Consider the following 14,933-nt stretch of genomic DNA (forward strand, 5'->3'; position numbering starts at 1 on the left):
GTAGCTACAGAAAATAACATACAGAAGAGCAGAATTTGAGCATGCTTTTGTCGAGCTGTGTGTTTGCCTTTACAGTGAAAACAATATTGGAGTTTCCATTTCCAGACTACTGCAGTGTTCAACAGCTTCCCCAGTGGACGGGGTGTGTGGAGTGTGTTGACAGAGTAGTATGGTAACTGGGTCTGGAAGAGAGAGGCTGTCTGTCACCTGAGCAAGGCACTTGGGACACCTCCAGTCTCCTTTGGGGACATCGTGGAGGGGCGGGATCAGACAGAAGGTGTGGTAGCTGTCGTCACAGCCGTCACACAGCAGCAGGCGGTCCTCTTCGCTCCCGCTGCCACACACCAGACACATGTACTGGTCCACCTGAGACAGACAGACACAGCAACACATACACTTTTCAGCTAAAACATTGCAAAATGGCTGCCATAGATCAACCAGGTGGGTGGATGGGATGAGTTACTTTTGAGAGAAACCTGACCTGTATAAATGCTAGCCATTATGGTTATTATAATCATTACCATCATCATAGTAATAATGAAGCGACAATTAGCCCTGATTTGCTCAAATACATTAGCATATATAAAGGTGCTTTACTCACTGTGGGGTCGTTTTTCTTAGTCAGCATGTTTTCTTTGTCACTTGTTATTGGCTCCTCATGCTCGGTGGCTTCCTGTTTCACCTGAACAGGTAACACTTTCACTGAAATAAATGTATCACATTGTTAATGGAGGCCAAGGAATACAGTACGTACTAATATAAACAATCCTGTTCTAATAAACACTGAACAAAAATAAATGCAACATGAAGTGTTTGTCCCATGTTTCATGAGCTGAAATAAATAATCCCAGAAATGTTCCATACGCACAAAAGGCTTATCTCGTTCAAAATTTGTGCAGAAATTAATTTACATCCCTGTTAGTGAGTATTTCTCCTCTGCCAAGATAATCCATACACCTGACAGGTGTGGCATATCAAGAAGCAGATTAAACAGCATGATCATTACACCAGGCACACCTTGTGCTGGGAACAATAAAAGGGTACTCTAAAATGTGCAGTTGTATCACACAATGCCACAGAGGTCTCAAGTTAAGGGAGCTTGCAATTGGCAAACTGACTGCAGGAGTGTCCACCACAGCTGTTGCCAGAGAACTGAATGTTAATTTCTCTACCATAAGCCACCTCCAACATCCTTTTAGAGAATTTGTCAGTACGTCCAACCGGCCTCACAGTCACAGACCACATGTATGGCGTTGGGTGAGCTAGCGGGACGCTGATGTCAATATTGTGAACAGAGTGCCCCATGATGGTGGCGATGGGGCTATGATATGGGCAGGCATAAGTTATGGACAATGTACACCAAACAATTGCATTTTATTGATGGCAATTTGAATGTGCAGAGATACTGTGACAAGATCCTGAGGCCCATTATCATGCCATTCATCTGCCTCCATCACCTCATGTCTCAGCATGATAATGCACAGCCCCATGTCGCAAGGATCTGTACATAGTTCCTGGAAACTGAAAATGTCCCAGTTCATCCATGGCCTTCATACTCCCAGTCATGTAAAATCCATAGATTAGGGCCTAATGAATTTATTTAAATTGTATTATTTCCTTATATGAACTGTACCTCAGTAAAATCTTTAAAATTGTTGCATTTATATTTTTGTTCAGTATACATTTAAAATTTGGTTTAAAAAAAAAAAAAATACATTCTCTAAATCATTTTACTTTTAAAACATTTCTTTAAAATGCAATAATTCCCAAGACCAGAAAAACTGTTTTTTTTAGTTCCTGAAAAATATTCAGTTCTTTCACATTGCACTAAACTTTGCCAGAGGACAGAGCTTACCAGCCTGTGGCTCTGGCTTGGCTACGTAGGAGCCCATCCTCCTCCTCAGGTTGGGCCGGTTCTCACAGTCCTCCTCAGTCACCGTCTTCATACAGCCTTCCTGCCAGAGAGAAAGACAAGAGGGGTCCATGCCATGTGGACCACGACAGGAATTTCAGGGATAGCAACATCCTTTTTATGAGCTCACAATTGCATACACACAAAAGCTCTTTGGTTTGGTGTCCAGAAATACATGCAAAGCTGCAAACCACCACTTGTCTGCATTGGGTCACTGGGCTTTTGTTTTACAGGGTGTTAGTCATCCATTGGCTCAGGAAGAGCTGTGTCTTATGAGGACCCGAGAACTATTGAGAGTTATAGTCAGGGTGAAATAAGGAAATACTGCTTCCCGGCAAAACAAAGTGGGGGTATGCTGTACCAGTAGAACACATCACAATAATTAAAACAAAATGTCAACAAAGCTGTAGGCCATTACACCACTTTTTATTATTACCGCATGTCAGAGGCATGAAAAATGAGCGAATGTACTTCTTGTAACTTATGGGGACCTAGAGGTAGAACTGTGACTTATGGAGACCCAGGAAGAGGCCCACCTCAGCTCTCATGCGCTTGGCTCTGCGGGCAACGCTGCAGGTCTCCAGGGGTTGAACAGACTGCCGCTGGGGAAGGTCATGGGGGATGTAGTCAGTGTCCTTCGTGTCGTTGGTCAGGGTGGGCTTCTGTAGTGGAGACAAGGGGGAGTGAATGGGCATGTAGAGCTTTCTAGCACAAAGTCCCCATAAGATCATCAATGAGAAATGTTTCACCAATCTCAAACTGATATGTTTGTCAGAAAATTACAATCAAGAAAAGGACAATCATTCTGTTTGAACAGAATGAGCTTTGCTACCTCCTTGTCACTCCTACTACCATTATGTTGTGACAAATTCCATTTGACAAAAACAAACCAGGCATCTATATACAACAGGGCCATTTGGTTGTTCAGGTGTCTAGTTGTCTGGCATTGTAATGGAGTTGTTGAATACCATGGCTTGATTATAAACACAATCATCCAATACAAACATCCACCCACCACTACACACGGGCTTCAACTATTGATACTTGTTTTTGTCTTGCCAGATCAACACGTGGTCTGTTCTTCTGTTGACACCACTAACATGAGAAAGAGGAAGACAGGCAGCAACACTGTCGGTTGAGGTGGGGGATGGGAACACTGACGCTCTGCTCTCTGGTATATCAGGAGGACAGTGTTTAGCTCATTAACTTTGCTACAGGGAGTGTGGGGCGAGAGGGAGGAGGGAACGGGAGAGGTCAAGGCCAGCAGGCTGAGAGAGAGAGAGAGAGAGAGAGAGCGACATGCAGCACTGCAGAGAGGATGAGCTGCTGCTAACCACAAAACCCCAACCAGGGCCCCAAGGTACAATCAGGGAAGCTGCAAGAGACAACTGAGGTCTTCAATGAAAATAAACATTGAGACAAGAGGAAACCAGTACTACATTTTTTTTTTTTATGACCCAATGGGGAGGAGAGCACGCTATGAAAATGGTTGGTTTATTTTCAGGATTCCAGTCATACTTTTTAAACATCCCAGGCCTCATCTAACCTATGACTTAATTTGTGATTTCTTCTTAGAGCAGGTATTTTATGGAAAATGGATCTTATATCAACAGCAAAAACATGGACAAATTAAATTGAGATTTACCTGCCATTTTGCTATGAACAATATCTACACCTTTGACGCAGCACAATCTTAGACAACTCGAGAAAATTACACAATAGTAAACAGAGCAGAGGACCAAGACAAGGCTACCCATCGAGAGAGAACAAAGAGGATGAGAGGGAGGGGTAGAAGATGACTCTGCAGAGAGAGTACTGGGAGACACAGGAGAGCGGGCGAGAGAGTGAGTGAGAAAGAAAGAAAAAAGAGAATGTAGAATATACAAGGGTGGTGAGAGAAAGAGAGAGAGCGAAAGACCCATCTGACTCACCAGAAGGTTGGCTCCAGTCTGGAACAGGTTGTAGGGGTAAAGGATCCTCTCATAGTGGGAGCGCAGATGAGAGCCTATGGCCTTTCCTGGAGCAAAGCCCATCTTCAGGGCTATCTTAGACCAGCGTCTCTCTCTGCAAACCGCATCAAAACCCCCCTCATCGTTCACCAACTGGGAAAGGAGCATCCCAATTAATGACCTTGTTATTGTGTGGGTGTTCAAATTTGTCAACATAAGCATATAGAACACACCATGCTTATATGAGTGTATAACACAAATGCACACTGGATCCTATCCAAGAATAGCTGGCCAGTTTCCTGCATCCAGGGTGTGCCAGAAGTTGTAGCTACATACCTTGTTGAGTTGGTATAGGTCCAGAATCTTTCTTTCCACATGAGGGATTTTCAGTGTGCACCCTTGTAGCTCCCAGAACTTTGCGATTTGATCCAGGAAGTTGAGCTTGACTCTGGTTTGAGCCTACTCAACATGAACAAACACACAATAAGAGATGGTACATTTTACACATTGCCAACATAAAACAAATAATATTGATCACAAATGGTGCATTACATGCCCTTATTAACATTGTTTATATAATAACATCCCCTGCTGTGCTACTTTTAATTGCAAATGACAGGACATTGACATTTTAACAAGCTCATCGGAGGGGGTCACAGTGACCTTTAACCTGATGTCATCAGCACTCTGGCTTCAATAGACACCCTGCTGCTGTGGGTTCTAAACCTGCTGGAGCCACTGTTCTACTGACAACGTCACTTGATGCGCCAACGCAGCCTTCCGTATCACCTTCAATTAGGCTTAAAGCATTCGCAGATTACTCTACTTATTTGTACATTTTCTTTTATTTCTTTAGCACTTATGAAAGACTGGGATAATTAGAAAAATGTACAAAAGGCAAAATCCCCCCAGAATATCTGTGGATCATCATTGTAAAAAGTAATCCACATATTTAATCAAAATAAAAACGTGGTTACGTACATATGCAGTCATTCATAATAAAAAAGGTAGGTAGATGATATTTTTACTCAGTATTGTAATGGCTATACCAGTTAAGTAGTGAAATGAACGTACCTCCAACTCATTAAGTCTCTGGATACGGGGAGTGAAGTGCAGACTGTCCACGTCGCATGCAAACGGTGGCTGCCATCCCTGCAGGAGTAAACACCACCATCTTGTCAAACTGACAAACCTTTTTCCTAGTTTATCTTCCATTTAGGAGAATCATTATCAATTGAGCAACAGTCGGTGCTGAATTTGAATACATGGTTAAATATATTATTTACACTAGTGTTTAGGAACATTGTGACATGACAGGTTACGTTCCATTAAGAAAGTCACGTTGGCTTTTCCTCTTCAGCCTAAAGCCATATTTGATATCTCCTCTGGTTACACTCTTACTAATTAACACTAGGCTAAATGCCAATCAAACATGATTTCAAATATCACATTAATAAAACAATTTGATCCCGATGGATCAATAAGAACCTGAGTGGATATGAAATATATTTGACCAACGGGTGCATGACAGACACACAGTACATTTACATGCAAAGTAATAATTTTATATTAAACTGATTATGGCAGTAGGCAGATTATTCAATAGTCATGTAAACAATTTACTCTAATAATCTTAATCCGAATAAAGTCTGAATCAAAGTAAGCATTCGCTGATTAAAACACCTGGTTTTCTGAACAACCTTTCGAATTAGGACATGTAAACGCCATAAACATAAAATAAAAATTCAACAACAGTGTATTTGACCTGTACTAGCACCAGCCGAGCAAGCCTCCCCTTTAGCACGAGTGAAGTCAGTTCGATTTCATTTATTAGGATCCCCATTAGCGACAAGCTAGTCTAACATGCTAGCCACACCGCACTGCAAAATAAATGTACACAAAAGGTTATGAACTCACACTGCTCGCGAGTGTCTGCATAGCCAGGCACTTGGTTCTATTTGTGACGTTTGAAGCGCTGCAAGTCCCACCTCTCCCATCTCCTCATTAGTTTTTAGGGGCATATACCCATGTGGGTGATTGAAAGATGAACTGAGGTCCACACTCCAGTCCAGTTGGTGGTGGTAATGCACCTTAAAGTTGGATGCCAACCATCATATAAAGTCCAAAAAAGAAGCCTGAAGGAGGAGAGATTACAAGAAACTAACTCGGTTTGACAATTAATCCAGAGATAAAAGGGTAGAGTTGAAGACCTTGTGCATTTCAGATAGGATATAAACACATTGTGTTGCTATTTTAAGATAAATGAGCTACTAACAACAAGCTAGCTAGCTAAATTACCATAAATGTTTAATACTTTTCGACCTGTCCCCAAATTAATGTAGTTGGTTCAGAGTTCATTTTGTTATTTCAAACTGTGTGTCCTGATCATGTCTGGTGTGGGTGGACAAAATAAACATCCTTGCGATGGTGCACATGTTGATTTTGTCCACCCACACGCAAATCAGGACACACAGGTTCAAATATCAAAACGAACTCTGAACCAACTATATTAATTGGGGGCAGGTCGAAGAGTATTGAACATTTATGGCAATAGCTAGCTAATTTGTCCTGGGATATAAACATTGGGTTGTTATTTTACCTAAAATGCACAAGGTCCTCTACTCCGACAATTAATCCACAGATAAAAGGGTTAACAGAGTTTCTTGTAATCTCTCCTCATTCAGGCTAATCTTTTGGACTTTATATGGCGTTTGCCATCCAACTTTAAGGTGCATTACCACCACTAACGGGACTGGAGTGTGGACCTCGTTAACCTGCGCAAGCAGTGTGGGTGCAATGATTGAATAACATGCATGTGTGAATTAATTTGGCGACGCGAGCGGTGTGTCAACATGCTGGGGTTTGAAATAACGAATAAGACATTAGACAAAAGACTTAATGTTTTTAAATTAAATGTTTTTAAATTAACACGTAGTGTCAATAGAACAATGCATGTGTCTTAGAAGTAGTTTTCACAAACGTTAAATGTAACTCAGAATCAAATATGCGTCTCAAAAATAACATGGTCACTGTGGTACAATGTTTATTTTAATTGCAGATTTTCTGCATTTATCAGAGTGCCATCAGGTAGCCTGATTTCAGACGTGTCCTTGTAAACAGGATTATTAGGGAAACCATTCTTGAAATGCATGTAAATCTTTTAATCAAACTATTATATTAATCTGACTATCTACAATAATCACATTGTTGTGCGCATCTAACTGTACTCAATGTCAATAGACACGGGCACCCTGTCAATAGTTAATCACCAACTCTACTCAGGTGATGCTAACAACTATTTATAAATAGACCTACACATTTGAGAAACAATAGACTTTCATGATGCATTTAAGTCTTATTTCGGCACTGGACCAGCAGTTAAAATACAGTATGATGCACATAAGACTTTCTTTAAAGTATTTTCTTTGATATGGGCCCTCTGAGTAGAGTTGGTATTTCCAGTCCTCTCATTTTCTATTAAACAGTGGGTTCAGAGAGAGATACTGTTTGACAAGCATCAACAGGAAACTCCGTGTGCACTAGTATAGCATCCTTACCTTTGGAGACTACACTGTGACCTTGCGTGGCATCTCAGAGTGCCAGCATGCCTATTTGAATGTGCATGATAACTCAGGAATAGAGAACAATATAATTTTAAATAGGCTACACAAGTGATAGAGAGGCTCTCAGACTATTTCACAGCAATTCTGTAAATTTGGCCCAAGCAACAGATGGGACAGAACCCTTTTTGGAAGAATCCATCTTAAAACACAACTCCCTAAACAAGAGAACCCAACTGTCACTTCAAACTGAAGAGTGAACCAGCTGGGGATGTGGACGAATCTAAGTGCCCTCTAGTCATAAAAAATTATCTGGAAAAAAATATGTATCCCATGGGGCCGGGGAAGAGGGGTGATGAGAGCACCATAAATTGTGCCTCCATAGCTTACCCTTTGACCCTGCACGCTCAGTCTGCAGTGCACGGCCCAGATGGGGACATGGTTTATGAAAACAGCTCTGGCTGCATTTCCATCAGCCCCTTTGTGGAGTAGTGGAGCTATGACAACAGGCAGGCCCACTGCATAAGCCCTCCCATTCCGTACAAACAATTTCAATCCTCTGAACAACAAGCCAAATTCAGCCATCAGACTACCTACAGTAGGCACAGTTGTGATCTGGATCATATTGCAAAATATTAAATAATAATACAGAGCTGTAAGAACAAAACATTCATATGACACGACTGCTGTGCAAGCGAGTCAATCGAGAGAGACTTTTTCCAAGGTAAATTAGGGCTCTGCGATTTTGCCAATATATCACGGTCTAAAAATTAAATTGGACGTCATTTTGATTTTGAATAGTAAAATTTCTACATTTGCTTTATGAGAAGTGTGGAACCCTAGGGTGGCAACACATATTGTATATTCTATGGGATTTCAATGGGTCTTTATTCTGATTGTTTTATACTGTTCAAATTGTTTATTTTTTTTACAATAAAAACGAAATTGTCCATTTCTGCATTTTCAACAGTCATGGAATATAAAGAATGTTCTAATGCTCTAGTTAGAATACAATAGTGGGCACTTTGAATATAGTGTTTGTTATGAAAATGCCAGAGAGGAGTTGTGTTTAAGGGACCCTGTAGTCTTTAGCTACATTGAAATCCAAATCAAATTTGATTTGTCACATGCTCCTAATACAACAGGTCTACTTCACCTTACAGTGAACCGCTTCCCGGTACCGCTTGCCGTGCAGTAGCAGAGAGAACAGTCTATGACTAGGGTGGCTGGAGTTTGACCATTTTTTGGGCCTTCCTCTGACACCGCCTAGTATAGAGGTCCTGGACGTCAGGAAGCTTGGCCCCAGTGATGTACTACCCTCTGTAGTGCTTTGCAATCGGAGGCCCAGCAGTTGCCATACCAGGCAGTGATGCTCTTGATGGTGCAGCTGTAGAACCTTTTGAGGATCTGAGGACCCATGCCAAATCTTTTCAGTCTCCTGAGGGGGAATAGATTTTGTTGTGCCCTCTTCACGACTGTCTTGGTGTGCTTGGACCATGTTAGTTTGTTGGTGATGTAGACACCAAGGAAACGTAAGATCTCAACCTGCTCCACTACAGCCCTGTTGATGAGAATGGGGGCATGCTCGGTCCTCCTGAATGTTTTGTTTTAGCTACTTCATGTAGCAAACATATTCTTGCTTTGTGTATTCTTCTTTGATTTAGAAGATAGTGTCGCACAAACATTCTGATGTAGATCTATACCATCACTGGTATTATCAGACTGTATAGCCAATTACATTTGAGGTAATATGTCTGGTCACCATAGCAGCACCCACCCGTAGCACGCGCTCCAGCAGGTATATTTCACTGGTCATCCCCAAAGCCAACTCCTCCTTTGGCCGCCTCTCCTTCCAGTTCTCTGCTGCCAATGACTGGAACGAAAATCACTGAAGCCTTATATCTCTCTAACTTTAAGCATCAGCTGTCAGAGCAGCTTACCGATCATAGCACCTGTACATAGCCCATCTGTAAATAGCCCACCCAACTACCTCATATTTTTATTTATTTTTTGAAACTTTGCAGCCCAGTATCTCTACTTGCATATTTATCTTCTGCACATCTATCACTCCAGTGTTTAATTGCTAAATTGTAATTATTTCACCACTATGGCTTATTTTTTGCCCTACCCCCCTAATCTTACTACATTTGCACACACTGTATATAGACTTCTCTATTGTGTTATTGACTGTACATTTGTTTATTCCATGCGTAACTCTGTTGTTGTTTGTGTCACACTGCTTTGCTTTATCTTGGCTAGGATGCTAGTGCAAATGAGAACTTGTTCTCAACTGGCCTACCTGGTTAAATAAAGGTAAAATAAAAATATATACATAAACATTTGCTCTGACTCAGTACATTAGCGATTAGCAGCTAACAACATTTAGGCCGAACTTGCTAAGAAAAAAGACTAGCTGTTTGCAGATGTAAGAAACAGACTAATAGTGTAATTATAGAACAGATTAGCACTTACAGAACAGAAGCTAAGTGAAAACAGCATTGTTGACTGTACAGAGTGGGACAAATGGGTTTATATAATACAGCACAAATGGTGGGGACTAAACAATGTGCTGGTAAACAATGTTAATGCATAAACAGGTTGCCTTGGTTTCTCAGTTTACATTTAGGTTATTGTAGGTGTACAACATTGATGTTGCATAGTATTTTAGTCATTGATTGTCAATGAGAATATTTTGATATTACACCAGTGGTATGAGGGACAGTCCCGATTATGTGGTCTAATAAAACAATCAACTCAATTAGGCTATAAACTGACTAATAGGTCTACAAAGTGCAACTACAGTATTAACAAATAGGTTTAACTACTTATGTAAAGTGTTACCCAAAATGTTATGTTTAATCAACTACTATCAACTCTTGTAGTAATATGTTTTATTGCAAACGACAGCAATAATGCATGCATACCCCAGTAAAAAGTTATTACCATAGGCTACATAGAGGAATTTGTTATGATAACGAATGTTCAGAGGCCAGCCCTTCAAGAACCATTGGGTTACCATTAGAAAAAGGGTCAAATTACACAGATGAATCAACAAATATCCCTAGCAAAATCTGATTAATAATTTGGTGAGTGGTTATATTTGCCCGTTTTCACACATGTACTATAAACTAGGTGGTTCGAGCCCTGAATGGTGATTGGCTGACAGTTGTGGTATATCAGACTGTATACCACCGGTATGACGAAACATTTATTTTTACTGCTAATTACGATGGTAACCAGTTAATAACAGCAATAAGGCACCTCGGGATTTGTGACATATGGCCAATTGACCACGGCTAAAGGCTGCCTTGCATCATGCCTAAGAACAGCCCTTTGCCATGGTATATTGGCAATATACCACAGCCCCTCAGGCTTTATTGCTTAATTATACATGTGTAAAATAGAAAATGTGTTTTTGCATATCCCAACTCCGAGACACCCTTGGAGAGTGAGGTCACCACCGGGGTCAGACATTATCAAAAGGGACCATGGAGTAATTAGGGTTAAATGCCTTGCTGAAGGACACATCGACAGATTTTTTCACACAAGCAACCTTTAGATTACAGGATCAACGCTTTTACCGCTAGGCTACTTGCCACCGATTATTATGTAATAGTGTTGAACTGTTACTCACTTGGTTTGCACACACAATCCAGCTTTTAAAACACACCCACGACCACAAAGACAACATGGATGGCATTAAAAAGGTAGAAGACAGGCCTACAACATCAATATAGACAGGCCTCTAAATCAACCCCACTACCAGTTATCAAATAATCTAGATTGCCGTGTGACGGTTACGTGCATCATGACAATCTAGCCTCAAAACATTGTGAGATCAATACAAGTCGATATAAAAAGCAGTATGGAAGGATATTTTATAAATATCTTCCAATTTCACAGTAGAACATTTTATTGATAAACTGGAAGGCATTAAAGTGACTTGGTAAAATGTCTTTATTTCCCTGTCATTTCACAATGTACAACTCCCAGGAAGAGAAAGGTTAAGCAACCTTTTCACCCATCCATTTGACCAATAGCCTCTAAAGATCCCTTCACATACAATGTAACGTACTCTCTGGAACATCGGCGATACTTTATTAGAATTTTGTCGCGCGTCTGTTCGCACATAGATCACTGGGCGCGTGCGTATACATGCACACACATAATATACACACATACACAGAAGAAGCTGGCAATTCAACTCAAGCCGCCATGTTGAAAATCTGTCTAAAAAGATAAGTAAACGACTAAAAATGTCACCAACAACCTTTAGAAAATGTTTTAAATGCTACCCTGATTAAAGACACTCACCTTTGGCGGTCGGACCTTGCAGATGCCCGTTTTCTCTGCAATAGGCCGTATTTTGTTGATATACGCAAATGGGTCGGCAAATTCCTCCCAACTGGGCTCAAAAACAGGACACTCTGGTGGAGCAATGAATTCGTTGGTCCGAAGCTGGGTCATCGTTGCATCTTCGTTCTAAATAGCTGCGAGTTGCACGTATTAAAGTTCAATGAAAGCTGTCTTTGAAGAATTGCACCCTTTAACTCGGTCAATTAAGAACATCACCACTCACTCATTGAAGTCTCACTCGCATTATCTGGTCGGGGAACAGCACCTACTTCCGCTTAAAAAAGTAGAGAACCCCCCACACACACAGACTAGCTACAAAACATTCGAAATTTGTTTTTTATTTTTTATAAATAACTACCCACGGTAGCTTCAATCGTGGCATGCCATTTTGGGAGTTTAAATACAAAAAGGTCGCATTATCAATGCACTAAATGACTAGAATGTACTTATAGCAACCAAAATCTCAACGGATTGTTGCAAATAAGAAACAAATGGTCAGTAAACAATAAAAACAAAAAAATACACGTAATGAAAATACGGTGTACACAACCTACCGTTTGTAATTTAATTGGTCCGACCAAGAAAATAATTGTCATTTATATAGTTAATAAAACGAATAAATAGGCTAATAAAATATGTTTTATTCTTCTTTCTTCAGTTTATAGTACACACATGTATATGCTACCTTTTGAATTATGCACTCTAGTGGCAGTGAAAAAGATGAGCGCATTCATACTAAATCCTTTTGGTGACCGGGACTTGTTTATTAAATGGACTCGGTGGGCTCGTTGATTGGGTGGCATTCCTTGAATTCTGGTGGCAGTAGGTTGCGGAGACGAGGGCCAGAGATACACTGGGTGTACAAAACATAAAAACACCCGTTCTTTCCATGCTGCTGACTGGGTGATAGCTATTATGCCTTACTGGTGCCACTTGTTAAATCCACTTCAATCAGTGTAGGTGAAGGGGAGACAGGTTAAATAAGGATTGTGTACCTGCATCATTCAGAGGGTGAAAGGGCAGGACAAAATATGTAAGTGCCTTTGAACAGGATATGGTAGTAAGTGCCAGGCGCACTGGTTTGAGTATGTCAAGAACTGCAGCGCTACTGAGTTTCATGCTCAACAGTTTCCTGTGTGTCTCAAGAAGGGTCCACCAGCCAACAGCAGGCCACCGGTTGAAAATGGGTCATAAAAGGAGACTGACATGAATTGTGCAGAGCAACTGACAGGCTACAGTTAGTCAACTGACAGTCCAGTACAACATTGGTGACCAAAGACCCATAAAAGAATGCACAACTAGTCGTAACTTGACAGGAATAACGTATGGCAGCCAACGACCTTATGGAGTTCCACTTCTTAGAGCAAAAAAAAACTAGAAACTGCAGTTGCAGTGGGCTAAGAAACGATAACACTGGATACTTTAGAATTGGAAAAACATTACCTGGTCTGATTAATCATGGTTGCTGCGGTTACACGCTGATGGGAAGATTAGGGTATGGAGAAAATTACATGAGTACAACTGCTCTTAAATGCTAGTAAAACAAAATGCATGCTCTTCAACCGATCGCTGCCCGCACCAGCGCGCCCAACTAGCATCACTACTCTGGACGGTTCTGACTTAGAATATGTGGACAACCACAAATACCTAAGTGTCTGGCTAGACTGTAAACTCTCCTTCCAGACTCATATTGAGCATCTCTAATCCAACATTAAATCTAGAATCGGCTTTCTCTTTCACAACAGAGCCTCCTTCACACATGCTGCCAAACACACCCTTGTAAAACTGACTATCCTACCAATCCTTGACTTCGGTGATGCAATATACAAAATAGCCTCCAACACTCTACTCAGCAAATTGGATGCAGTCTATCAAGTGCCATCTGTTTTGTCACCAATGCCCCATATACTACCCACCACTGCAACCTGTATGCTCATTGGCTGGCCCTCGCTTCATATTCGTCGCCAAACCCACAGGCTCCAGGTCATCTATAAGTCTTTGCTAGGTAAAGCCCCACCTTATCTCAGCTCACTGGTCACCATAGCAACACCCACCCGTAGCACACGCTCCAGCAGGTACAGTGGGGCAAAAAAGTATTTAGTCAGCCACCAATTGTGCAAGTTCTCCCACTTAAAAAGATGAGAGAGGCCTGTAATTTTCATCTTAGGTACACTTCAACTATGACAGACAAAATGAGAATAAAAAAAATCCAGAAAATCACATTGTAGGATTTTTAATGAACTTGTCTGTCATAGTTGAATTGTACCTATGATGAAAATTACAGGCCTCTCTAATCTTTTTAAGTGGGAGAACTTGCACAATTGGTGGCTGACTAAATCATTTTTTGCCCCACTGTATATTTCACTGGTCATCCCCAAAGCTAACACCTCCTTTGGCCGCCTCTCCTTTGTTCTCTGCTGCCAATGACTGGAACGAATTGCAAAAATCACTGAAGTTGGAGACATATCTCCCTCACTAACTTTAAGCGTCAGCTGTCAGAACAGTTTACCGATTGCTGCAGCTGTAACGTTACACAGCCCATCTGTAAATTGCCCATCCATCCAACCAACTACCTACCTCATCCCCATATTTGTTTTTGTGCTCTTTTGCACACCAGTATTTCTACTTGCACATCCTCATCTGCACATCTATAATGCGTGTAAATTGCTAAATTGTAATTACTTTGCCACTATGGCCTATTTATTGCCTTACCTCCTTACTTCATTTGCACACACTGTATACAATTTTTTCTATTGTTATTGACTGTATATTTGTTTATCCCATGTGTAACTGTGTTGTTTTTGTCACTGCTTTGCTTTATCTTGGCCAGGTCGCAGTTGTAAATGAGAACTTGTTCTCCACTGGCCTACCTGGTTAAATTAAGGTGAAATATAAAAATAAAAACATGAATCCATCATGCTTTACAGGCTGGCTGTGGTGTAGTGTCTTCATGGCACACATTGGGTCCCTTGATAAACGTTGGGTCCCTTGATAAACAATGACCTGAGTCGGAGTGGAGATCCACTACCAGCCAACTGTCAGAAGCATTAGATTCAACATGGGCCAGCATCCCTGTGGCACACTACCCCCACCTTGTAGAGTCCATGCCCCAACAAATTGAGGCTGGTCTGAGGGCAAAAGAGTGTGCAATTCAAT

At 41.1% G+C, this 14,933-nt stretch overlaps 1 protein-coding gene across 1 annotated transcript in view; it reads right to left on the minus strand.

The window, feature by feature from the left end:
- LOC109894434 (lysine-specific demethylase 5B-B) overlaps positions 1-12,052 on the minus strand; it is a 33,383-nt gene extending 21,331 nt beyond the window's left edge. The window contains exons 1-8 of the mRNA XM_020487926.2: positions 11,736-12,052; positions 4,936-5,013; positions 4,198-4,320; positions 3,844-4,014; positions 2,449-2,574; positions 1,856-1,955; positions 602-702; positions 208-366 (exon numbers count right to left, since the gene is read on the minus strand). Of these exons, the coding sequence (XP_020343515.1) occupies positions 208-366; positions 602-702; positions 1,856-1,955; positions 2,449-2,574; positions 3,844-4,014; positions 4,198-4,320; positions 4,936-5,013; positions 11,736-11,888 (1,011 nt within the window). The 5' untranslated portion in view covers positions 11,889-12,052. The remainder of the gene's footprint in view (positions 1-207; positions 367-601; positions 703-1,855; positions 1,956-2,448; positions 2,575-3,843; positions 4,015-4,197; positions 4,321-4,935; positions 5,014-11,735) is intronic.
- Positions 12,053-14,933: the final 2,881 nt, after the last annotated feature.

Source organism: Oncorhynchus kisutch, linkage group LG1 (genome assembly GCF_002021735.2).
Source record: "Oncorhynchus kisutch isolate 150728-3 linkage group LG1, Okis_V2, whole genome shotgun sequence".
In the NCBI taxonomy this organism is placed as follows: Eukaryota; Metazoa; Chordata; class Actinopteri; order Salmoniformes; family Salmonidae; genus Oncorhynchus; species Oncorhynchus kisutch.